Genomic DNA, 25,606 nt, shown 5'->3' on the forward strand with positions numbered 1-25,606 from the left:
GATAAGGGACTTCCTAGACTAACACAAAGGAGTCCGGCCTCACTGTGTCACTGAAGCACAGGACCTGTCTGCCAGGTCTTGGTCAGGTCCTAATCGAAGAGTTAGGAAAAACACTGAGGGTGAGAGCGGGAAAAGCCTGTTTATCATCATTGATGTTTGCTAAGTTCCTCACATGAGTTGGTTGGCCAGTTCAGATGGGTCTAAGGTTTGGATCCAATCCTCTAGAGCCAGCCTTGCTACCTTCTCCTGCCCTAACAGGTCAGTAAGGAAGCCACAGGATCATTTGATCTGCACAGATTCCTCCCTTACCAACGTAAGTCAGGGGGATAGGAGTTTTGTACTTGGGACTAGCCCCCACTCTGCCTCTAAAAGCCAACAGAAATATTGGGTCTTGTAACCCCATTTTGTTACACCCACAGAAACCATGACTCTGCCTCCAACCCCAACTAACAGAAACCGTATCTCTAGGAGTGCTGTGTTAAGGGCAAGGGTATATGGTGGTAACTTGCGTTAAGTCTGGTGTTCTGTGCGGAGACCAGGAGCTCGAAGTGTTGAGAAAAAAAGAGATACTCTGATCTTCACTTGTCAGGTGGCTATAGCCTAGGGAAGAATGTTCAGCTTCTGCAGACCACCTGGTGGAATTTGGGGAGAGCTGAACATCTTATTGCTCAGGAGAGTTTACGGGGAAGTTGCTTTCCCAAGTGGAGGTGGGTGGGGAGGTCCCTACCTTGCTGGACTTTTTTTATGTGGTATAGAGGAGAGTGAGGAACGCCGAATGGATGACCTTTGGGTATGGTTAGTCCTTCTGGAGACTGTACCACACCCATAAGCAAGAGCGAGAATGACCTCCTTTCCCTGCCTCAGATCCCCTTTCCAGGAGAATCCCAGCTCTCACATCAGCGAACTAACCTTAGAGAGAGCGAAGGTTCCGGAGAGAGCCCCATATGGGGTGCAACAGGCATGTGTCCGACACGGCTAGGCCTTCCCCGAAACCGTGGGGGTTCTGCAGTGGCAGGAAACGCACCACCCAACCTCAACATGTCACCTCGGGGAGGAGGAGCCAGGTGGGCCGTCGCTGCTTCAGGAAAGGGCTGCCGGGCCCGGGGCTTCAGGGCCTCCCCGAGGGGAGAGAGAAGCACTGGCACCAGGCCCGCGGGGTCCGGTGCCCCGGGACTCTGGGGGGTGAGGAGCCGCGCCCGGGCCAACCTCGAGTTCCCGAGGGTGGGGGAGTTGGTGCCGGCCGCGGGCGGGCGGGCGGGCCGTCAGCTGCCCGGCCCGTCGCCTACCTCCCCGCCCCCCGGCTTCCTGCGGAGGCCGCGGCCGCCATGTTGTTGTGGGGCTGAGGCGGCGCCGCGCAGCCCGAGCGGCCGTGACAGGCTGCGCAACAGGTTCGCTGTCGGCGGCCTGGCGACGAACCGGGCGGCGACGGCCGAGCAGGGTCTCCCGGCGTTCGCCCGCGGCTGCGCTGCCGGTACCAAGGGGCGCGGGGTCGCGCTGTGACGTGCGGGAGGCGCGGCGGGGGCGCCAGGTGGGTGCAGCGGCTGGCAGGGGCTGCGGTAGGGCGCGGGGCAGGTGCGGGCGCCGCCGCGCTCGCCGCGGGGAGGCTCGGCGGGCCGGGCTGGGAGGTGGCTGCGCGCCCCGGCCGCCGCGGACGGGCCCTCGGGAGCCGGAGCTAGGCCCCTGGCGGGCTTGGCGGCGCCCGGCGGAAACCTCCGGCCCCGGTTCCTGCCCCCGCGGCGGGGCCGGAGCGGACGCCGAGGGGCCGGAGCCGGGCCGCCCCTTCCCGTGCGGCCGAGTCCCGGCCCCCAGCCCCCGGCCTCTCCTGGCAGGTGCGGACGCCTCTGAGGGCGGCGGGCGGCGTGGCCCCTCGTTTTTGAGGTGCGGGCAGAAGAAGGCCCTTAGGGGCACCCTCACGCTTCCTCGGGGACCATTTTTTTTTTCGCCGAGTTGGCTTTCCTTGGTAATGGCTGGTGCGGAATGTCAGGTGAGCCGCATCCCGGTGCGTCAAAGTAGCCGGAGTCACGAGCGGCCCGTGGGCGGATGCTCCGCGTCCACGGCTCGCATTAAACCAAAGTTGGGAAATGTTACCGTTTGACTTTAGCTTTATTGACTTCCAGGGTATACAGGAAGCACGGAGAGATGTAATCTCTCAGGCCAGAGTAAAGTTTACTGCTTGTTATTATTTATTTTTTTAAAAAGACTCCTGCATGTACGTAGTGAATGGGTAAACAGAGGCCGAAACTGCAGATGGGTTTGCATTCTGTAAAAAGATGCAGTATTTGGGTGATTAATCGTGTGGTTTGTCGTTGAATGATTGCCGATGGCAAGTATGCTTCATTTGAGACTTGAATTAATTATGAATTAGGAATATGTTTGATAGAGCCAACCAGTTTATTTTAGGAATTAAGGTTAACACAAAATGATAGCTTTATTAAATGCTGTAGTTTGTTTTTTACTAGTGTTTACTTGCTTATCCAGAGATAGGCGAGGTGTGACTTGAAATTTTGTGTTGTTTTAGTCAGCTTAATTTAGGTGGCATAGACTCTGTAGGTTAAGCTCCTTAAGCCTGTTAAGAAAATTAATTGCTTCTTTCCCTGTACTTGTTTGCTGTATTGTTAGTGATAAAAGCTAAACGCAATCTGGAAATCTTTACATAAATTAATAATGTCCCTCAAACTTTAAAGGTAATAATGACTCTGATGTGCATACCTTTGGGTTTCTTTGGCTGGGCCTAACATTCTCTAGTAATTCCTCGTTCCCACTCCTCCAGCTTTATTGAGATATGATTGACATATATCTCTTGTAATTTCAAAAGTATAGAAGGTGGAAGTTGTTTTTAAAAGCTTAATTTAAAAACAATTTCATATTTTTCAAGGACATGGAAAAATGTGCATTGCTGCTATTTTAATGTAATATTAATGAGCAGCAGAAAAGCTTGTATTTTGTAATGCTCTAATGAATTTATTCCCTCTGCTCACATTTATAATGAAAGGTAGAATTGTCTGAAAAAACTTGACCTGTACTGAATTATTGAGCACGAAAGTACTATTGTTAGTTCAACAGATCTCAAGGCTAAAATCCCAGTCTCTTCTGAATATGAGGAAATGTGTTAGGCATGTTCTGGGATTGCAATTATAGTCATAAAAAATTTGTATTTTTGCAAAAAAGAGAATAGTTTAACGAACCTCTCTATGCCCATCACTTATACTTAGGAGCTGTCAGGATTTTCTTTATCCATCTCTTATTCTTATCTTTATTTTTTAGTCATTTCACCCTACATACCTAACACATCTCTTTTTTATTAAGTGGAATTTTTTCCCCATAACCTTAAGATTTTTATTTTTAATGTATCTTTAATACAGAGTTTCACAAATTCCCACCTTTCTAGTAAGACAAAAAGAACATTTATTGGCCATCTCCTTCAACTACTTTCCTCAATATTAACATATATTTGCTGCGGTTATAATTTATCGAGCACTTGATACATGCTAGGCCGTGTGCTGTTTTGTATAATCAGTTAAACCTCACAAAGACCATAAGAGTAGTTCTTTTTCTTCTATCAAATAGATGAGTGAAATGCTAACCTGGAGGTTAATGGTCTACTCTCGGTCTCTGAGCTCATAAGTACAAGAGCCAGCCTTCAAACCAAGGTCCTTCTAACTTTAGAACCTGTGCCTTTATCATTCCTCTTGGTTCAGAAATTAAAAAAAAAAAAAAAAAGGTTATTTGGGCATTCAGTAAATATTTATTGTATAAGTAAATGAATGAAAATACATGTTAGTCCACTGATAAGTAACTAGCACTTTTATATACTATATTTACTTGTAAAGCATTTTATGAACAAGTTCCAGAAATGATTCAGAATAAACTAATTGTATTGCTAAATCATATCACTAAAACTTATATTACTAAAAATGTGGTATACTTATTTCTATCCGTGCATTTGCTTCTCTTTCTTTTCTTCTTCTTCTTTTTGAATTCTAATCTTTTCAATACCTTATTTATGGAAAATTTTTTTGTGGAATAACTATTTTTGAAGGAAGACTAAGAAAAGGCAGACTTTTTTGGTGTACTAATTGTTAAAGGCAGGATTCCAACTGTGAAGTAGAGAAATAATGTTTAGAATAAATTCTGTAAATGAATAGATCTGGAGATGAAGGTGCATCAAAAATGCTGTTTTTTTTCTTGAGTTCATTTTTTACTTGTACCCTTCTGTAACTACAGAGCACAGCAACTGATGACAGAGGACAGCCACTGATGTTAGAGTCCTGTTGGGTAGAAAATGAAGGTGCATCAGAATTGCTGTTTTTTTTTCTAGAGTTCATTTTTTACTTTGTACCCTTCTGTAACTACAGAGCACGGCAACTGATGACAGAGGACAGCCACTGATTTAGAGTCCTGCTGGGTACACTGTATATTTGTAGGTATTCTTTGAGAAGGAGGAACTGAACTGGTCTTAAAGGATCTTAAGGCAGAGAGGAAGTGGGGGAGGAGAGGAGGAAGCTGAGCAGAAGTAGGGCAGTGAATACATCAAGAAATAAGGTATTTATACAACTCTAAGAGGGCAGTGTATTTCATTTGCAAATGTATTATTTTGAGAGATTCACTTAAAAAATCATCTCACAGCTCTATCAGGATGCCGAATGATTTAGTTACTTGTGAAGCTATTCAGCCCTGGTTATGGGAGACATTTGGGATCTATTACCAGACAGTAGACATTTAACTTGTCTCATTTAAGCAACTGTTTTATATTTTGTAGATTATTTTCTTCGCTAATGCATATTCATTTTAGAAAACGTATGTGTGGTTAATAAAAATTGCACTTATTTTCATTGTAATCATAGTAGATAAGATACAGGCTTTCAAGTTAAACCTCCTGCTCCTAACTCCAACACTAAATAGTTGTGTGACCTTGAGCAACTAATTTTAATTCTCTGAGCTTCTGTTTCTCATCTATAAAATGTATCTATTTCATAGTGTTGTTGTGATATGTGATATAAAGTTCTTAGCGCAGTGACTTCTGCTTAGTATGAGTGCTCAATAAATGTTACCATTATCCCAACTAGCTTCAGTGAGAAATTTCAAACCAGCTTAATGCTTTTTTGGGGGGGGGGGGTCTTTTTCCCTAGTGACTGGAAAAAATTTCACTTTTTTGCCCCTTAATTTTTAATCTTATCATCAAAACAATCCATATAAGAGGTCTGGAAAATAGAAAAACTGATCCACAATCCCATATCCCCATAAAGAATCTGTCTTTTTAGTCCCCTTAATTTGGGGGGGGGGGTAGAAAACATAGCCTACAGGAAGAAAATATCTGCAAAAGGAGCTATTGCTTTGGATTATCACTTCCAGGTCTCTGAATCCAGGTGCTTAAATAACTTGGACTTTTTAGTATGAAGGGCACGTGATTGGTATGAGGTGGACAGGGAAAAGAATGGTCAAGAATGGTGGGCCATGTGAAACTATAGAGTCCATGTTGATAAACCCCAGCAGGGTTTACTCTGACAGTTAGAAGGATACTGATAACTAAGGCTTTATCATTTTCTTTTTGCTTAAATCCATTGGCATAGGTATTTGGACACTTTTCATCACCCTACTGCTCCTCCTACACACTTAAGAATGAGTGCTTAAATATAAGAATTAAGTAGGTCAGGTTAATAAATTTCACAGCGTACGTAGCATTTGATGATTACTTTTTAGTGAGCATGAAATACATTTTGGTGAGTATAAGTGAGAACTTCAAGATTAACGAAAATTTGCGGAGAATGATGTGAACTGAGATGCACGTGTAGCACTTTCTAACATTGTGGTAAGTCTTGGAAACCTAAATGTAGAAAAACAGAAGCTATGGTTTAATTTCCATTTACCTTCTCTTCATTAGGGGCATCTTAGGCTTTCCCTCTGCCAAAGTTCCAGTGAAGTTCCAGCTTATAAATTGATTTTGTCTTGCTGCAGAGACATCCCATATTGGAAGGCTTTCCCTGTCCACTTCTTTCTTTGGTGTCTGGTCCTCATCCTATGGTTCTGACTTGGAGTTTTTGGCTCCTTCAGGATCCAGGTTTCCACTGGGTCCAGAGAGCTGAGTCATTTGTATGATTGAGATGTCAAGAGCCATTTAGACTATATACAGATAACCCAAAACTTTTTCTGAACGTTGCTCTCTAGTACCTGGGTTTTATAGTCTTTGTAGCATGGTGGTAATCTCATCTTGAAAAGGTACGTGCTGCAGCTCCCTCTTAAATAATCTTTGCTATTGCTTTCCTCATGAGATTGACTTTACCTCATCTTTGTCTTTCTAGGGGCTTCGATGGGGAAATAAAAAAAAGTCTCCCCCCGTTTTCTTTCATCTGCTTTAACTTTTTCTTTATTATCAACAACCATTTTTCATCTTTAAAGAATTAAACCCAACAGAAGTTACTCATAAATCATGGTACCAAATTAATTCTTAAAACAAATACTGCCTTCATTCCAGGAACTGGTCCAAGCAATGAGCATATAAGCAGTAAACAAAATCCACAAAAATTCCTGCCCTTGTGCTGCTTACATTCAAGAGGAAGAAGGAGAGACAATGAAATGTTTAGAAGTTAAGAGTTTGGTAGGGCTATGGAGAAAAGTAAGGTAGGAAATGGGGGTAGGAAATGTGTGGGTAGTTGGGTGGGGGGTAATTGAGAGAAGTAAATTTGCCTTATTTGAAGTTATTATTAAGGAATTCAGGATTTGGGAAAAGATTATTCTGTGCGTTTTATGAGTAAACTTAGTATTTCACATCTTTGTATTTAACATAAATGTTCATCATTTCAAATATTACTATTGTGCTTGCACCCAGCACACCTCTGAATATTTCTCTTTTCTAGTAATTTCAGCCAGAACAACAGACCCCAGGCACAGCAGGAGTCTAGAGCAGAGATTTGTCAAGTGGTTTAGAATAGATACCTTAATTTTATTTTTCCTAAAAGTGATATATTGTGTTTGTTTTTAAGTCCTGTAGGCTTTTTGTTTATACCATTTTTATGAGTAATATTTGTTGTTTTGGAAAATTGGAAAGCAATAGGGAAATTGAAAGAAGAAAATAATAGTCACTAATAATCATGTTACCCAGAGAAATGGTCAGTATTAATATTTTGGTAGATCTCCTTCTAGAAATTTTTCTTTGCAAAAAAATGGAATTATATATTCTTCTATGTAACCTGCTTTTTTAGCTTACTAGCATTTATCAAAAACATGGTTCTATTTTATTGTATATTTATCTACAGCGTAATTTTATTGGCTAAATTATATTGCCTTGCTACCACAGAATGTTCATGATGTCTAATATATACTGAGCATTCACTGTATTCTAGTTACTTTTGAGACACTTTACGTATTTTTACTTGTTTAGTTTTCAGCCTTTCCATAAGAACTGTTCTATTATTATTTATTTTACAGTTGAGAAGATTGAACAAGGACAGGTTTAGTAATTTTCCCAAGATCCCATAGCTAATAAGTGGTAGACAGAGGATGTGAACTTAGTCTGGCTCTGCATCCTGGGCTCGTATTGGTTCTGTACCATTAAAGTATTTTGTAATGATTTTTTAAATTTTAAATTGTGCCACAGTTAACATCTTTGTAACTGTATCTGTGTACACATCTACGAGTGTAAACTTATTGCCAAGTTGTCTTCTAGAAAAACTTGTCGGTACCAAAGTGTTCTCCTACCAATGAGACCAGTCCTATTTCCCACATCCTCAGAAACATCGGCTTTTTTTTATCTGCTAATTTGATAAAAGACCACCTTGTTTTTCTTTATTATTGAAGTTATACTTTCAAAGATTTTTTTTTCTCTGAGAAATATTTATCTCTGCTCTTTCTCACTTTGGCGTTTTCATCTCTTAGTTATTTTTAAGGATTCTTTATATTTTAAGAGTCGTAACTCTTTGCCATATAGGTATAATTTTTCCCAAGTTCGTTTCTTAGTTTTGTTTTTAGATTTTTATCAATGATAATAGCTAGAATTTATATAGTACTTCCCATATGCAGCACTATTCTAATTCGTTACATTTATTCCCTCAGTTAATTTTTACAACATTCCTATGGGGTAGGTGCTATTATTAGCCCCATTTACAAAGTCCTCTGACATTGTCTTTTAATTCTCAAACAGCTTTCTCCTCTGTGTCTTTGCCTATTTCTTTTCTTTTCTTTTCTTTTCTTTTCTTTTTTTTTAAAGAATTTATTTATTTATTTGACAGAGATAGAGACAGCCAGCGAGAGAGGGAACACAAGCAGGGGGAGTGGGAGAGGAAGAAGCAGGCTCATAGCAGAGGAGCCTGATGTGGGGCTCGATCCCATAACACCGGGATCACACCCTGAGCCAAAGGCAGATGCTTAACCGCTGTGCCACCCAGGCGCCCCTGTCTTTGCCTATTTCTGTTCCCAAGTCCTAAAAATCTCTTTTTCTAGCCTACTGGGTTGTACTTATTGATTAGTTCTTCATTACTCAGTTGAGGAGTCATTTCTTCTGGGATTGCTCATCTGACCACTTTCTAGTTCTCTAAGGCGAAAGTTAGGTGCCTGTCTTCTGTCCTTTATACCTATAGCACCCATATGGAATTCTGAGTTTTGGCTTTATTCCTCTTCTATATTCCCTGCTCTTATACATCTTATCCAGGTGTTACACCTCTGATGACTTGGTAAATATTTGTCAATTTGAATTAAAGGTACTCATGATGATGTTGGTGATACCAAGAAGGGAATCTGCCTTCCAAGTATATAAAATAGAGAAACTTACACGGAGGCAGTAACAATGGAGCTGGGCTTAGAAGGCTAGTGAGGAAGGGGGGGAAAGGAGGGGCCAAGAGACAAATTGAATGAAAACAGACTTGGAAATTTCTCATTCTGGGAATAGCAAGTTACCTAGAGTGACTTTGAGGATTATTAACCTTGCCTCTGGGAAAGCCTGAGGAAAAAAAATCCCTGTTTCAGCCCAGTATACCTCTTCTGGTGTTCAGAATTTGGAATCTTCCTTCTACATCTCTTCCTTCTAGCTCAGTTTCTCTTCTGACTTCCCCCTTTTTTCCAGTGTAATGGGGGAAGTTGGAGGGTCCTGATATAATCCTGGTAAGGTTTTGAAATGCCCTGGGAAGTTTGGTGAACTGGTGGGGTAGGCCCGCTGGTTGCCTCTGCCAGAAGTCAGAGCCTTAGGGGAGAGAACAGCTGTGAAGCTGTTTTCTCTACAGACTCGGGTTCTAGTCGCACTTCTCCCTGGCTGTTGGTACATTGGATGAGATCTCAGTTCCTTTTTCTTTACATTTCTGTTCTAATTTTTATTAGCTTTGTGAGTGTACCAGTCTCACTAAGCTTTGGTTTGCCCTTCCTTAAAAAGTGGAGATTTCATTAATAATACTTAACCTTAGAGTTGTCAGAAGGATGAAGAGATAATGTATGTTTAGTGTGGTCACCTCATAATAAATCTTTATAAATGTAACAATAATAATCAGGCCTGTCTTTTGGTAAGGTTAGCTGGGGCTTCTGCCCTGGGCTATGCCTGGAGGGAGGGGATCATGTCTGAGGCACTGTACCTTTCTTTCTGAAACAAAGTTCAGTTTCTAAATTTTTTTTAACATTCCCAACGGACCTATGAAATTGTTTACAATGAGACCTTCTTTAGAGTGTAATTTATCTCGGGCCAACCCTGCAGTTGATGACTGGCCCTGAGCGTCAGACCCTTCTAAGATGGCTCTGTTATAATGATGATGTCAGTCATAACATGTAAAGACCTAAGTGGAATTTGCTACATATTCAGGGATTGTTAGCTGCTATTATTATTTTCATAATGATACACATTTATATCATAAATTATAAAAACATAACCAGTTTCCATGTTATTACATGGTTTAGCCAAACTTGTGGTTTTTTTTTTTTTTTAAGATTTTATTTATTTATTTGACAGAGATAGAGACAGCCAGCGAGAGAGGGAACACAAGCAGGGGAGGTGGGAGAGGAAGAAGCAGGCTCCTAGCGGAGGAGCCTGATGTGGGGCTTGATCCCATAATGCCGGGATCACGCCCTGAGCCGAAGGCAGACGCTTAACCGCTGTGCCACCCAGGCGCCCCTGAACTTGTGTTTTTAAAAGTAGATTTATTGAGATGTAATTTAGATATCATTATGAATTTGATATTTGGTTTAAGTAGCAGCATGATACTTGGTTCAGTGTATTCCCCATTGTTGGACATTCATGTTACTTCCAGTTTTTTCTTTATATAATAACACTAATTGCAGGGAATATCTTCACGTTTCTTTCATTTATCATGATTTTCTATGACAGTTTTCCAGAAGTGAAATTGTTGGCTTATTGTAGCTGAACATTGGTAGAGTTCTTGCTGTATATTCTCAGACTGTTTTCTGAAGAGCAATACCAGTTTGCATTCCCATGAGTTATGTCTGCAGCACTCACTCCCCTCACCTTTGCTAGCCCTGAGTATTAGTTGTTGTTGCTGTTTAAATTTTAGCTAACATACAGTCTATATTGGTTTCAGGAGTAAGATTCAGTGCTTCATCACTTACATGAAACACCCAGTGCTCACCACAACAAGTGCCCTCCTTAATACCTATCATGGATCTAGTCCATCCCCCACCCTCCTCCCTCCATCAGCCCTCAGTATGTTCTCTCATGGCGGGATCCCTGGGTGGCTCAGTCGTTGAGCATTTCGTTGAGTGTCTCATTGAGCGTCTGCCTTTGACTCTGGTTGTGATCTCCCAGTTGTGGGATGTAATCCTGCCTTGGGCTCCCTGCTTGGCAGGGAGTCTGCTTCTCCCTCTTCCTCTGCCTGTCCGCCTCCCTCTCATGCTCTCTCTCTCTCTCTCAGATAAATAAAATGTTAAAAAAAAAAAAAAGTCACTTATGGCTTGTTTCTCTCTTTTTTCCCCCTTCCCATATGTTCATCTGTTTTCTTTCTTAAATTCCACATATGAGTGAGATCATATGATATTTGTCTTTCTCTGACTGACTTATTTCACGTAGCATAATACAGTCTAGCTCTGTCCATTGTTGCAAATTAGCCAAGGTTTTTTTGTGTTTTTTTTTTTAGTAAGTTTTTCGGGGAGAAACAAAACAAAACGTCATTTGCATTTCCTTGATTATTCATAATGTTAAAATTTATTACCCAGTTTCATTTCCCCTTTGGAAAACTATTTGAGGTCTTAGTGTTTTCATTATCTATTTTAATAGTTCTCTGTACATTAAAAATATTGACTATCATATTTGTTTTGGTTTTTCCCCATTTACCTTTAAATTTTGTTTTCAACAAACGTTTAAAATATTCGTATAGATGAATCTCAATTTTTCCCTTTGGGTTTTCTTCAGTGGCTTTAGAACTTAAAAAGTTATTTTTTTCAGAGAGGTGATATTTTACTTGAAGGCGAAGCGTCTCTCTGAATGCTTTCCCTCTCTACTTCTTATTCAAGACAAATAAATAGCTTTGTTTCAATATTTAGTCCTGATATGAGACTGAAGAGAACAGACCAAATAGCCGGCTCCCCCCACCTTCCCCTTACAGCGGTGCAGGCTGAGTCACAAGCTATTCTTAGGTGTTTTTTTTCCCCTTTGTGTGGGTGAATTGTCTTGTTCAGAGTTGTTGACTAGTTCTTCTAAAATTGATTTGACTTTAATCTGCAATATAATTGGAGTAGTAACGACTTCAGTATTAGTTTACCATTTCTGTGCTTTTATACCTGCTCAGTTTATTGGTTGATTCTTTGTAGGCTAAACTTAACATTTATAAAAGTTCAAACTTATAATTTATATTTAAACATCTTAAACTGAAGATGCTAAGTTGCAGAACTAGAACTAGTAACTAAGTTTGTATAGAAAAGTTATCTTCTTTGAAGCTTTTAAGTCTCAATATCTTTTGTTTATTTGGACCCTAAGCCTTTCAGTAGAAATAATAGTAACCTTTTTCTCAGATATTGAATAAAGTGAGAAAAATATGTCCTTATCAATAATTGGTACAACTTTAGTTTGTTGTACCAATTCAGTGAAATCAAGATAACTGTTGTGTTAAAAATAATATTGAAATAATAGTGGTAATAGTCATCATTTATGAGCACCTTCTATGTGCCAGGTGCTTTACAGACATTATATCTAAGCCTTAAAACAACCTGGCATTTAGGTGCAATTATCCACACTTATAGGTTAGGAAGTTGAAGCCATGTCATATGGAGTCCACAAAGCTAAGGAGTAACTATGCTGGGATTTAAACACAAGTTGGTTGATGTAGTTTGAGAGTTCAAGTTATTAGCCTTCTTGTTCTCATTGCAGTTGAAAGAATGCTAACCTCCGAGAGTCAAAAAGCATTTGTGTTTCTTAAAGGATATTTTAGTGCCAGTCACATGGCTGACTTCTGGACACTAGGTATATGGAGATGAAGAGACATTCATAGGAGTTCACAGTGTCATGGAGGTGGTTGGCATGGAAATAAAAGTTAATAATACTGGGTAGTATGTAGTTTATGGAGATATATACAAGATCAAACAGGAATGTGGCAAAGGAAGCTTTGTAAGTGGAAGTGTCACTGAGGAGGTAGGTAGTTGCACAGGTACAGAGAGGGGGGAATGAAATAAAATGGGGCAGAGATAAAAGTGGGAACATATTCCAACACTAGAAAGATAGGCAGAGGATAAACCCTAAAACAGCTCATATGCCATGTGAAGGAGATTAGGTTTTTTTTAATGTAACAGTTTTGTTGAGATATCATTCATACCATAAAATTCACCCTTTTAAAGTTTACAATTCTGTGGTTTTTATTATATTCACAGAATTGTGCGGCCATCAACAATATCTAATTTTAGAACATTTTAAAGACTTTATTTTTTTTAAAGATTTTATTTACTTATTTGACAGAGAGATCGAGAGAGGGAACACAAGCAGGGGGAGCAGTAGAGGGAGAGGGAGAAGCAGCCTCCTGGCTAATCAGGGAGCCTGATGCGGGGCTCCATCCCAGAATGCTGGGATCATGACCCAAGCTGAAGGCAGATGCTTAACCATCTGAGCCACCCAGGTGACTAATTTTAGAACATTTTTAAAAAAGATATTTATTTATTTGAGAGAGGTGGGGGCGGGGACAGATGGGGGCAGGAGCAGGGGGGAAGGGCAGGGGAAGAGGGACAAGCAGACTCCCTGCTAAGTAGGGAGCCCGATGCAGGACTCTCTCCCAGGACCCTGGGATCACGACCTGAGCCAAAGGTAGATGCTTAACCAACTGAGCCACCCAGGCACCCCTAATTTTAGAACATTTTCATCATCCCAAAAAAAAACCCCTTATCCATTAGCTGCCATTCCCATTCCTCCCAAGCCCCCAGCCCTAGGCAACTACTAATCTACTTTCTGTCTTTATGAATTTGCCTATTCTGGACATTTCATATAAATGGGAACATAAAATATATGTGGTCTTTTGTGATTGGTTTCTTTCACAACCATAATGTTTTTAAGGTGTGTCTTTGTTACAGCATATATGAATAATTCACTCCTTTTTGTCGCTAAATATTCTATTGTATGGGTATATCGCATTTGGTTTATCCATTCATCAGTGGATGGACATTTGGGTTGTTTCCACTTTTTGGCTATTAAGAAGAATACTGCTGTGAGCATCTGTGTACACATTTTTGCATGGACGTGGGTTTAGGTTTTCATTACACTTGCGTTCATATCTAGGGGTAGAAATGCTGAATTATATGGTAACCTATGCTTAACATTTTGAGAAACTGCCAAATTGTTTTCCAAAGCAGCTGAATCATTTTACATTCCCACCAGCAATGTATGAGGGATCCAATTTAGGAGATTCGATTTTATACTAGTGATGAGCTATTATTATACAGAATCACAGTGGGAAAATGGCTGAAAATTTTTGGATTAGATTGCTGCTTCTCCAGTGTGGTTCAAGGCACATGCTAGGTCAGCAGACTTTTCCTGATGAATATGAAACTAAAATGCAAGTTATTTTCTTATTTCTTAGGAGCTACTGTTACTTCATGTCCATAGTCTTTGATTTTTGTGTTAGTATGGGTTACTTACTGATAATCTGAGTTACTAAGGATTACTGAAACTTAGTGTTCATAAAATAAAATTAACCAATTTCTAGAGCTTACTGAGGGCTCTAATTTACTTTTCTTTTAAGAAACCTAGTAGCTATACAACACTTTGGCAGCATTGAAAAATTCCTATAATATACACCCACACTCAGATGTAGATGTTTTCAGTGTAAGCTTTGGTATTGTCTTGAGTTTAATGTGGTTCCAATTGCTATTCTTGAATTAACTGTAATTAATTATAGAATCAATGTTAGATTTAATTTTGTTGCCCATTTTGCTGTTATGCAGCTGTTGCATTTTATAATTCTTCATCATGGAGTTATTTTTCTGTTGAAAAATGGAAGCAGGTGGTTAGGTTGGGTCTCTTGTCCTGCTTAGGTGGGCCATGGTTAGAATAGTTTGAGAATGAATGGAATACATAATGGAAGGATTCTTTCCCACTCTAATATTGTATACATTTTTAAAAGTGGGAATTAGTGTATTTATAATCAAGAGTCTTAGCGATGGAAATCACGAACCCTCTGAAAATCTTCACATTGGCTTTAGAGGTCTGTAACCTTTGGAATTGTACATTATACATTTGTGTTTTTTTCCAGAAAGAGCAACTATAGGTTTGCCAGATTTTTTTTTTAAGTCCATGACTCCTCAGAATTAAAGAACTCAGATTGGTGAAGAGAATTTGTAAATTTGTGTTTTTGAAGTATTTGAGGGAAGTGAGATCTTGTTTTGGTTAGAGATAAATATTTTCTGAACACATTGTTGGTTTTAGTGGGACTAATTCCATATTAGGGTATCTCTAATTTGTTGTTTTGTCTCTCCGTCAGAACTTGGAGTTTGCTTTTAAAATCCTCATTCTACATTTATTATTTTTACATTTGCTTTCTCAGTAGATTAGGATGTTCTTTTTAAGAGTGTTCTTTGTGCTGCATTGATAGCATACTTTCCAGTAATTGAAACATACTGATATTTAAAAAAAAACAATACGAAACACCTGAAATTGGACTGATAGAATAGGAAAATGGATGGTTGCCTTTGTACCCATTGGCTACTAGTTTCATTTTCTTTACTCTCTTGTTCTTTTTGGGTTGAGATTGAAAACTACCAGTCATAGGTGGAAGCTGTTCCCACAGGACCTTCTAGGTGTGGCGTTGGTTTTGGATGCCAGTCTCTTTAGGCCTCTGCAGTAGGGTATGTGTGAAGGAGTGTGCTTTTTTTCTGTAGTTTTTAGCACTGGATATAGCGTGGCAGGGTTCGAGAGGAGATTGGTAATTTTAGTTTAATGTTTTTTGGTAAAACAGACTTGTTACTTACTATTGTTTATAATAGACTAAAATATAGACAAGAGGAAGGCTCTGGGTCATATTTGCTATTATGTTAAAAGATGGTGTAGTGGAATACAAAAATATATTTGGTCTTTGTCCCTGGTTTCTGGCACAGATATCCTAAAACCTTTGCAATTTCCTGAGTGATAGGAATGTCTTTTATTCATAATAAGCCCCTTCCCATCACACCTGAGGTGTGCTAATGAGGCTTAGAGTGGTACCCCTAGATAGCCTCAGAATGAGGATACTTTCCTTCCCACCCACCAACCTCCAGGAAGAGGAGGTGGGCATTAGAGATTGAGTTCTATAAAAGCTCTATGACAGTGAGATTCAGAGAGCTTCCAGGTTGGTGAATGCATTGAGATGCAGGGAGGGTGACATGCCTGGAGAGGGCATGGAAGCTCCATGCCTTGCCCACCATACCTTGCCCAGTGTGTCTCTTCCATTTGGCTGTTCCTGAATTGTATCCTTTATATTAAAACAGTAAATAAATAAATAGTTTTTCTGAGTTCTGTGAGCTTTTCTAGCAAATTATCAAACCCGAGGAGGGGATCATGGGAACCTCTGATTTATAGCCACCTGGTCAGAAGATGGCCCAGTACTAGTGACCAGTGCCTGAAGTGGGGGTGGTCTTGTGGGACTGAGGCCTTAACCTGTGGGGACTACATAATTCTAGGTAGTTAGTGTCAGAATTGAATTGAATTGTTGGACACCCAGTTGGTGTCAGAAAAAAAAAAAACTCCATAGAAGGCATTATTGGTCTTTGAAAGACAAGTAAATTTACCATAGACTTCTCTTCTTTGAATTACTGAAGTCATAATATATTTTTTAAAGATTTTATTTATTTATTTGACAGAGATAGAGACAGCCAGCGAGAGAGGGAACACAAGCAGGGGGAGTGGGAGAGGAAGAAGCAGGCTCATAGCGGAGGAGCCTGATGTGGGGCTTGATCCCATAACGCCGGGATCACTCCCTGAGCCGAAGGCAGACGCTTAACGACTATGCCACCCAGGCGCTGCTGAAGTCGTAATATTTTGTTTTTAATTGCTTGACATTTTGGTATATGTTCATATGGGATTAAAAAAAAATAGCAACAAAAAAAAACTTGGAGAATAAGAAAATTCACTCACAGTCTTTCAACCCATCAACTACTTTTAGTATATTAATGCTTTCTTTTAAAAAAAAAAAACAGTTTATTTTAGAGCATGAGCAAGAGGGGCAGAGGGAGAGGGAGAGAGAATCTCAAGCAGACTCGGAGCTGAGCACAGAGCTGGATGCAGAGCTCAGTCCCAGGGCTCTGAGATGATGACCTGAGCCAAAACCAGGAGTCAGACCCTTTTTTTTTTTTAAAGACTTTATTTATTTATTTGACAGAGACAGCCAGCGAGAGAGGGAACACAAGCAGGGGGAGTGGGAGAGGAAGAAGCAGGCTTCTAGCGGAGAAGCCTGATGTGGTGCTCGATCCCAGAACGCTGGGATTATGCCCTGAGCCGAAGGCAGATGCTTAATAACTGCGCCACCCAGGCGCGCCAGGAGTCAGACCCATAACCGACTGTGCCACCCATGCGCTCCAGCATATTAATGCTTTTTAATCAGAGTATTTATCTATCACTATACATACACACATACATATATACTTTTTACATAATTGTAATCAGCATAGATTTTGTCCACTTACTACATGGAAGGTATTTTTTCTGTGTTACTTCATGATTTTCATAAGTATTAATGGCTGTAGTAGATAGACTATGATTTATTAACTATACTCCTATTTTCAGGTGTTTCGTTTTTTTGAAGTTTTTTGCTATTACAAATAAAACTGTGATAAATATTATTATTTGGTGAATATATATTAAACATATAGTCTGCAAATCTCTTAGGTGTTTCGCAAAGATAAGGTCCTTTCCCTTAAGGGTTTTCTTCTAATCCTTGACATGTGCGTATATAAATTTGAATATTTTCATCCATATTCTAGAATTTTGTATTTTTTAAAAATTTATATCACAAATATTACCTATCTACTATAACTTGAAATTATTGTTTGTAGTATATGGGTAGTATTCTGAAATTTATTTTCTTGTTCCTTTCTCTTTTGGATAAATTCACCTGATTCATATACTCAGTAGTCATAAAAGAAAAGATTGACAAATTTTGGTATGAAAATAAAGAAGTTGGTATAGTAAAAGATGCCTTCAAATCAAAAGGCAACAAGCTGGATGAAAAGTTTTTATGACACATGTTACTGAGTCTGGGAGAGTGAAGAAGAGGAGTGTGAAATGGTTGTGGGCAGTGGGGTGGGGGGAGCAGTTGGGCTAGGGAAACATGAACTTGTCAGGCTGGCAGGAGTCAGTGGTCAGGAGTTTAAAGTAATGCCAGTCAGCACCTTCATTTGTGCGACCATGGAATAGCCGTGGGGTTTTACCAGATGCATAGTATATTTAGGAAGAGGGGAGAGTGAACTTGAGGATGCATGCAATGACGATAGTGGACTGCGATACTCACTTTGGGTAAGGAGGGGTATTAGGACCTAAGGAAGGGGATGTTAGGGCATAAGCTAGAATGAGGGATGGTGAAAAGTTGCCAAGACCAATAGTTTGTAGGTCCTGGCAGAGTTAATTGCTGGAGTCTGGGAACTAGAGAGTGGGCTGTTGAGCGCAGGCTCTGGTGAAGGGAGGGTGGGAGGCTTGAAGTAGGTTACAGAGGAGTGCAGTCGTCCTGATAACAAGGCCTAGGGTGTGACCTGGGAGTGCCTGGCTAAGATAAGATGGAAGATAAGACATTTGGAATACTGGGCGTCAAAGACTTGGAGGTCATGATGTAGGCAGGATCCTATGTGTGGATGACTTGACTTCACCAAGATATCTGGGAATAATGGTGGAGAGGAGATGATGAGGTAGGTGTGAAAGCAGTTAAAGAATTGTCATGGTGATTGCAGGGGACAACAGTGAGGGAGAGCCAGTGGTCAAGTCAGATGCGCTAATTTTCTTTTTCAACTTTTATTTATGAAAAATGTCAAACAATGCAAAAGTTGAAAGTGATCACTTATTTTTATTTACCTTCATTTACCCATATACTTTTTAATTTAATGTTTTTGTATTTTTACATGAGCTTTAATTCTTTTTGGAAGAAGGCAGGCTATAAATAGGTCCATTTCCAGATTCCTGTCCAGAAGAGTTGTTGTGCTAATTTACATTTCTGTCAGCTAGGCATTAATATAATAATTATTTTTACAGCTATTGTTATAGTTCCTTGCATTGTTAAGCTCTTCACTATTTCATGTGAATAAACTGCCACTTATTTTCCCAGACCACGCTCTTTGCTCTGCTTTTGCGTGTATTACCTCTGCCTAGAATGTTTTTCTCCCACATTCATTCATGTAACAAATGTTTCTATGTGTAAGGCATAGCTATTTGTACACAAGCTGAAATGCACATACCTGGTTGATTCATGGAAACATATTTGCACGTGACCTTCTCTTGTTGCTTGAAGAGAAGAGAAATTTGTGCTTAGGCACCCCGGAAGATCCAAGAGTTTGTTTTCAGCCCTGCCCTTTGGACTGTCTGGACCCAAAGAAAAGCTGTACTTTCTCAACTCCTTTTCCTTCCGCTTCCAAACTTGTATGTGTCTTTATTAAGCCTTACTATCTATTTTGTCCTATATTCCCAGAGCCAGAGATGTGTGCCCCATGTTCTAGCTTTATACTCTGGAGCTGTCTACTTTCTTTGGACTCTAGCGTTCATTATTAGGTAACCTCCTTTCCTTCTCCTTTTGGAAATTAAATCTCTCCCTCTTCCTCTAAAAATAGTTCTGTTCTCCCATCTAAAAGGAAAGCCTTATAACCTTGCCTCTTTCCTGAAGCCTCCTATCTCTCTTCCCCCCCTTTCTTCCTCTGTCCTTTAACAGCATACTTCTTCAGTCACCTACACTTCTACTCCCATTTACTGCGGGGTCTGCTTCAGTTTGACTTATAGCCAGTTCCCTGCACAGATTGCCAAAACTAATGGCTTAGTCTTGACTTCTGTGATATTTGACAGTTATGACCATCATCTCCTTGAAATGCTTCTCTTTACTCTATATTCTGATTTTTCCTTTTCCTCAACCTCTGTTCTGATCATTCTTCTCCTGTTTCCTGTACGTGCTTTTTGTGGGTAATGTCATTCACTGACCTGTTTACAGCTATTCCCAATCCATGGTAGCTACCAAACCTGGGTCTGCAGCCTGGACAGAATCCTTACCATCTCGTAGACATTTCTACCTGGATGTCTTTGTAGGTGCATCAGATTGGGTAAACTGAAAATTGAACATTTTGTTGCTTACCCCCCAAATCTAATATCCAAATTTCTACTTTCTTAGAGCTTTTGTCTTGGTTAATATTACCACTCTACAGTCACCCAAGATAGAAACTTACCTTGATGTTCTTTCATCAGCAGCATTTAGCTGATCAGAAAATGCTGTCCATTCTAGCTCGGAAATTCCTCTTCTCTGTTGTCCAAGTTCATATTCTCACCGTATGGATTATGCCAGTCGCTCATAACTGGTATCCCTGTCTCAAGATACTCAAGTGCAATTCAGTTCCTATATTTTTTGTCAGAATTCTCTTCCTCTGCCCTTAAAATTTCAGGTTCTTCTCTTGTTTCTTATATATGCTTTCCCTGGATGAAGTTACTCACTGACTTGATGACAACTATTTCCAGTCCCTGGAGACTACCAAATCTGGGTGTCTATCTTGAATAAAATACTGGCTCTCCATGACTTGCACAGTGAAATTCAAAATCAATAGCATGACATACTTTGTTCCTTAAATTGTGTGCTCTTGGCAAGTTACTTAATCTCTTTGGCTTCTCTTTAATTGTTTCTAAAATGAAGGGGATGGAATTCAGTGTGCTGTTTAATTCTTTAAAAAAATCATCAAACCAAATATTATAGAGAAGCCTCAGTATATAAAACACAAAAACAGAGCTCCTTTCATTGAAGTTGGTATCCTCTCCCAACCCTCCATTCCTCTTCCCTACTCTACATCTGTTGTATCTCTTTGAAATTTCTAGAACTGCAAGGAGCAAAATTTAAAACTATTGGGTTTCTTAAGGTCTCTTTTAACAATTAAAATTAAGTGAGTTCTTGAAATCACATGGCTCTCAAATCACCCCGTGTTTGAATAGGAAAGGCTCTGCTGTGATACTGGCTGTGTACTTTCCTTTAACCAGTTCTTCCCATAGATTCATGGACTTTCCTTTCTCTGTATCATTGCCTATCCACACACCTATACAATGTCTTTCACTCTGAGGATGCATGGAACCCACTTTCTTTGCCATCATGATCATGTTAGATCATTCTTACACAAATATTTCCTCCTTTGTGATATGTGCCCTGGTTTAACTTACCTCCCAAGTAGTGGTAATTCTGTCCTCTGAGTTCTTATAACATTCTTCAAATTCTTTTATTATAGTGACTATTTATGTTTGATAAATAAATGGATGAATGAAGAAGGGATGGCTGGATAGGGAACAGGTGTGGAGAATATATGTACACTGTGAATTTCCTCTTGCTGCAGAAACTGTAAAGAAGGTAATTTTGCCTCAGTCATCCTCTCATGAGACCGACCTTGATCTCCTTAGGAATCAGATGAAGAAGGAACTTTCCCCAATTAATCAGTAAGTTTGCAGAGTTGGCTCTGTGCACATAGCACGTGAAATGGAGGAGGCACTGGATTATAAGATATGCCTTCAGGAACTTGATTATCTTGCTTTTGAATGTCAGACCTTCAGTCAAATTTGTTTAAGCTAAACAATGTTTAACGAACATGATAAGTATAATTGAAAAACCCAAGTCTTTCTATCCCAGTGTAAAAGCTTCAGAATTCAACAGGCCATAAAACTTTATCTCTAAAAGTATACTTAAAAGAAAAAGTAACAAGTTATGGAAAGGCCAAAAAAGGATAATTTGGTCTAAAATCCAGAGCTCCGGTGCCTGCAGGGTTTCGAGGAAGTTGTTTGGAGTTTCTTTTCTGAAATTCGGTTCCAGAGTGCCTCGCTCCATGCTTCCCTTGCTTCATTTTTGTTTATCTTATCCATACTACTCCTTTACCCAATTCATTTGTTCAGCAAATCTTTATTGAACATTTTCTCTGGAAGGTCTGGTGTAGGCACTAGGCCTAAAAAAAAAAAAAAGTGCCCAGAACAAGTGAAGCACGTGCAGTTGAAATACAGTGTGATACGTGACGTTACTGTGGGACGAACAAGTGTTGTGCACGATGTAGGAGACCATGACTAACTGGGAGGACACAGGTCTCTCAGATAAGAGGTGTCTGTTGAGTTCAGAGTTGAAGAATGAGAAGAAAGTGTGGTGAACGTGACAGAGGGAACAGCTCTTTACAAAGAAGTAGGGGAGTGAAAAAAGCATCACTGTTTCAAAAAAAAAAAAAGCTGATGTAGTTAGGACATCTGAATCAAGGGGACGTGTCTAGAGATGAATGTGGTAAAGTAGATTGAGGTGAGGTTCTGAATCATGTTTCTTACTCACCATGTTTCATACTAACAAGTTTGGGCTTGAACTTGTAATTGTGAAGTAATTTAAGAAGGAGAAGGGCATTAGTAGGTGTTTTGGAAGAAAACTAGTAGCTCTGTGGAAGGTCTCAAGGCAGTAAGACCATTTTAGGAGGTTCATGCCCTAATTCACACCATCTCCCAGTGATGTACCTGGGAATCTCTAGATTAGTAAGTGTCCCAGAGTGGTGATATGGTCAGGCAAGTTGGAAAACTCTTATGTCCCAGAGCACTGGACATAAGAGATGTGGTTTCCAGGACCAGTGTTGCTACTGACTAGCTGTGTGAGCTCATACCAGTCTCTCAGTCTTCCCATCTTGAAAATGGAGTTTTGAACTAAGTATTGTGATTGTTTCCTTCTAAAATTCTGTTCTTCTAGACAGACCCCCCCCCCAATCCAACCTTAATTGAGCTATTTTTAACTTATAATGGCTATAATTTTCCCCCATCTGGATCTTGAAGAAGGACTTCCTGCTCCTGGTGAAGCATTTCTACTTTCCTCTCCGTTAGTGTGAATGTAGTTGCCATGTTCTAAAATGGCATTTGCTTTATATTAATTTGTAGCATTCTTCTTTGCCTTAGGCCTGTTATCTACCACACGTCTTTGCTTGGTGTCTCAAAAGGTAACAGTGACAGTTCTCCATTAATTTATAATGTGCAAGGAAAGCTCCATATGAATATTCTTCTTTTTTCTACATGAATATTCTAAAGCCATAGGTAATTATCACAGCATTTTAATTACATGATAACTGCAAACTGCCAAGATTGCCCATCATCATGTTACCCCTTCTAAGGAATGGAGACAGATGTTTGTTGGATGCTGACTCCAATCACACACACCTGAAATATAGGCATCAGGCACGTACCTGGGGAGATGCTGATTACCCTTTTCTTCCTCTGAGAGGGTTATACCAAGAGGAAAGAAATAATTAGCTGTCCCCTAATTTATGTATGCAATAGACCTATGTGTTGGAAGACATCTCTGGCTTGTTTTCCTTCTCCCTACAAATGTACAACATTAAGTTGAGGGGCTGCTTTCAAGAAACTGTGACCTATTCATCATTAATTATTATCCCCATTTAAGAGAAGAAGAGGCATATAAAGCCCATGGGAAGTTCTTGGGCTTTAAAATTAGACGGATTTGGGATTGTATCCTGGCTTCATCTCTCAGTGAATATTGGCAAGTAATTTAGCCTTTCTGTTTCTTCATCTGTGAAATGAGTACAATATTCCCTGCCTTCCAGGGATAATTGTGAACATTATTAGTGTTATCAAAGGTGTTTAGCAGTATCTGGCACCTGGAAGCCTGTTCTGCCAGCTCCTCTGTTTGTCCTCTGAAGCTCCTTGCACACAACCTATTAGATTCTCCGTATTGAGCATGACACATAGTAGATGATTAATAGAAGTGTATTGCATTAATAGTAAGCACTTATTAAATGGTAGCTAGTATGATTACATAAAGTAAAATAGTTGATTTTTAAGTGTAAAATGACTACTTTTTCAAAATTTCAATTGTTATTTGTACAAGTACTATTCTGTAAGTAGATTAGTAGATTGTTGAGCATGAGGTAGTTATTTGACAACGTGGCAGAGAGAATTGATAGAAACATAACAGATATGAAATAGTATGCTTTAAAAGCTTTTTGGTTCCAACAAATTGCGCTACCGTAGTCAGATGTTACCACAGTCAATCAGATGTTACATGTATACATCACGTAATAATATGGTACCTGCATGCATGGCTGGCTAAATCCCATGTACCAGGTAAAGAAAGTTCTGTGCTATTAACTTCAGCTTCACTGAAGGGATTTGCCGTCCCTTCCTATTATATTATTTGATTCATTCTTTGGTTTTATTTCAGAATTATACCAGTGATGACTGAGTATCTATTATGTGGCATTCTGTTGTATTCATGGAATATGTAATGACTAACCAAAAGTCCTGGACAGATAATCTTTAAATTTTAGACCTAGATCTAACTGATTAAGGCTTTGTGACTGTGGGATCCTATTCTTTGTCTTTTGTAAGTGCATGCTTTCTCTTCAATCTGTCTTTGATAATTCACATGCTTTTATGCAGTTATACAGTGTTTCGCATGTAATACTTTTGGAGGATTTTTCTCCTTCATTTTGAAACTCAGTCTCAGAGACCTAATAAAACAGGTCTTGCTATTTGCTACTGCGTATCTGTAAGTAAACCGTTTCTTTGCAGGCATGCTGACTTATTTCGGTTTAACATTACTGATAACAATTTAAAATTGGGGAAGTAAAAATTATACTTTTTTTTGTAGAATTTTTGTACTGAGGAAGTATCACTCATAACTTTATTTATGAGACTTCCTCTGTGTTCACTTTTTCTTAAAACCACGGTTCACCCAGTCTCACAAATTCTGGGAGTCATCGCTTTGATGCCTTCTACTTCAAAATCCTTCATATCTAAAGAGTTTCTGGCTGCTACCTGTTTGAAACCCTTCCTTATTTTTCCAATTCATCCCATCTGCTCTGTTCCTTCTACCGATATTTTAAATCAGGTGCCAGTTACTGTTCTTATCTCTTCCCTAACTGATCCCCCTGGTGCTCCTGTGGCCTTGTCTTCACCATTGATTGTCTTAAGTGAAATCTGTGTCCCTCTCCTTAAAATTACCTTTTACAACTCCTTGTGAGCTACAGGTTCAAATCCAATGTTCTTAATCCCATGTTAAGTGAGTTCTTAACTACCCCACCATGTTTAGATATTATTTTTCTGTGTAGTAGACAACTCTTTTTTTTTTTTTAAAGATTTTATTTATTTGACAGAGATAGAGACAGCCAGCGAGAGAGGGAACACAAGCAGGGGGAGTGAGAGAGGAAGAAGCAGGCTCATAGCGGAGGAGCCTGATGGGGGGCTCGATCCCATAACGCCGGGATCACGCCCTGAGCTGAAGGCAGACGCTTAACCGCTGTGCCACCCAGGCGCCCCAGTAGACAACTCTAATACCTGAAGTTTATATTACCTTTTGAGAAAGGAGTGAAGAAAAAACTAACTTGCATATAGGTGGAATTTCTTCCTACCTAGGAAGAGTATAGTGATAGGTAAAGTCTAAGTGTGGTAACAGGATTAAAGCTCCATTGCAATAAAGCTTTTTTTTTTTTTAATTCCAGTATAGTTAACACAGTGGTATATTAGTTTCAGGTGTACAATATAGTGATTCATCATAGTAAGTATACTCTTAATCCCCTTTACCTAGTTCACCCTTTCCCCCACCACCTCCCTCTGGTGGCCATCAGTTTGTTCTCTGTAGTTAAGAGTCTGTTTTTTTGGTGTGTCTTTTTCTCTGTTTTGTTTCTTGAATTCCACAGATGAGTAAAATCATTTGTCTTTCTCTGACTTATTTCACTTAGCATTATACCCTCTACATCCATGCTGTTGCAAATGGCAAGATTTCATTCTTTTTTTAAAATTATTTGAGAGCAAGAGCACGAGAGAGATAACGGGGGAGAGGCAGAGGGAGAAGCAGACTTGCTGCTGAGCGGAGAGCCCAGTGCAGGGCTCAGTCACAGGACCCTGAGATCATGATCTGAGCCGAAGGCAGCCAGCTGAGCCACTCAGGTGCCCCAGATTTCATTCTTTTTTATGGCTGAGTAATATTCCATTCTATATGTATACCGCATTTTCTTTACCCAATTGGGCTGCTTCCATAAT

At 39.8% G+C, this 25,606-nt stretch overlaps 2 protein-coding genes and 1 long non-coding RNA gene across 20 annotated transcripts in view; 1 reads left to right on the forward strand and 2 right to left on the reverse strand.

Moving 5' to 3' along the window:
* Positions 1–999, reverse strand: part of LOC130543175 (uncharacterized) — a 32,110-nt gene extending 31,111 nt beyond the window's left edge. The window contains exon 1 of the long non-coding RNA XR_008958312.1: positions 910–999. This is a non-coding gene — a long non-coding RNA (uncharacterized LOC130543175). The remainder of the gene's footprint in view (positions 1–909) is intronic.
* Positions 936–25,606, forward strand: part of ITSN2 (intersectin 2) — a 139,120-nt gene continuing 114,449 nt past the window's right edge. For 2 of the 18 annotated variants that reach the window (XM_048222833.2, XM_048222836.2), the window contains exon 1: positions 1,300–1,528. The gene's annotated coding sequence lies outside the window, so the exon portion shown is untranslated. Of the gene's footprint in view, positions 1,183–1,299; positions 1,529–1,735; positions 1,985–25,606 lie in introns of those variants that run through there. The other 16 variants (XM_057309343.1, XM_048222834.2, XM_048222829.2 and 13 more) reach the window with 13 other exon arrangements.
* On the reverse strand, positions 1,081–19,816 carry LOC130543106 (translation initiation factor IF-2-like). Its single transcript, XM_057308962.1, has 2 exons — positions 19,792–19,816; positions 1,081–1,967 (listed from the first exon to the last, which is right to left on the reverse strand). Exons 1-2 carry the CDS (start codon positions 19,814–19,816, stop codon positions 1,081–1,083), a joined length of 912 nt encoding a protein of 303 aa, XP_057164945.1.

Source organism: Ursus arctos, unplaced genomic scaffold, assembly GCF_023065955.2.
Source record: "Ursus arctos isolate Adak ecotype North America unplaced genomic scaffold, UrsArc2.0 scaffold_8, whole genome shotgun sequence".
Lineage (NCBI taxonomy): Eukaryota > Metazoa > Chordata > Mammalia > Carnivora > Ursidae > Ursus > Ursus arctos.

What these genes read in the sequence shown, in the direction of transcription:
- LOC130543106 (XM_057308962.1), bottom strand. Translation starts at nt 19,816, where the DNA reads ATGCTGCTGATGAAAGAACATCAAG. An exon ending in GCTGATGAAAGAACATCAAG is followed by an intron (nt 1,968 to 19,791) that starts GTAAGTTTCTAT and finishes ATTCCGCACCAG; the next exon opens with CCATTACCAAGGAAAGCCAA.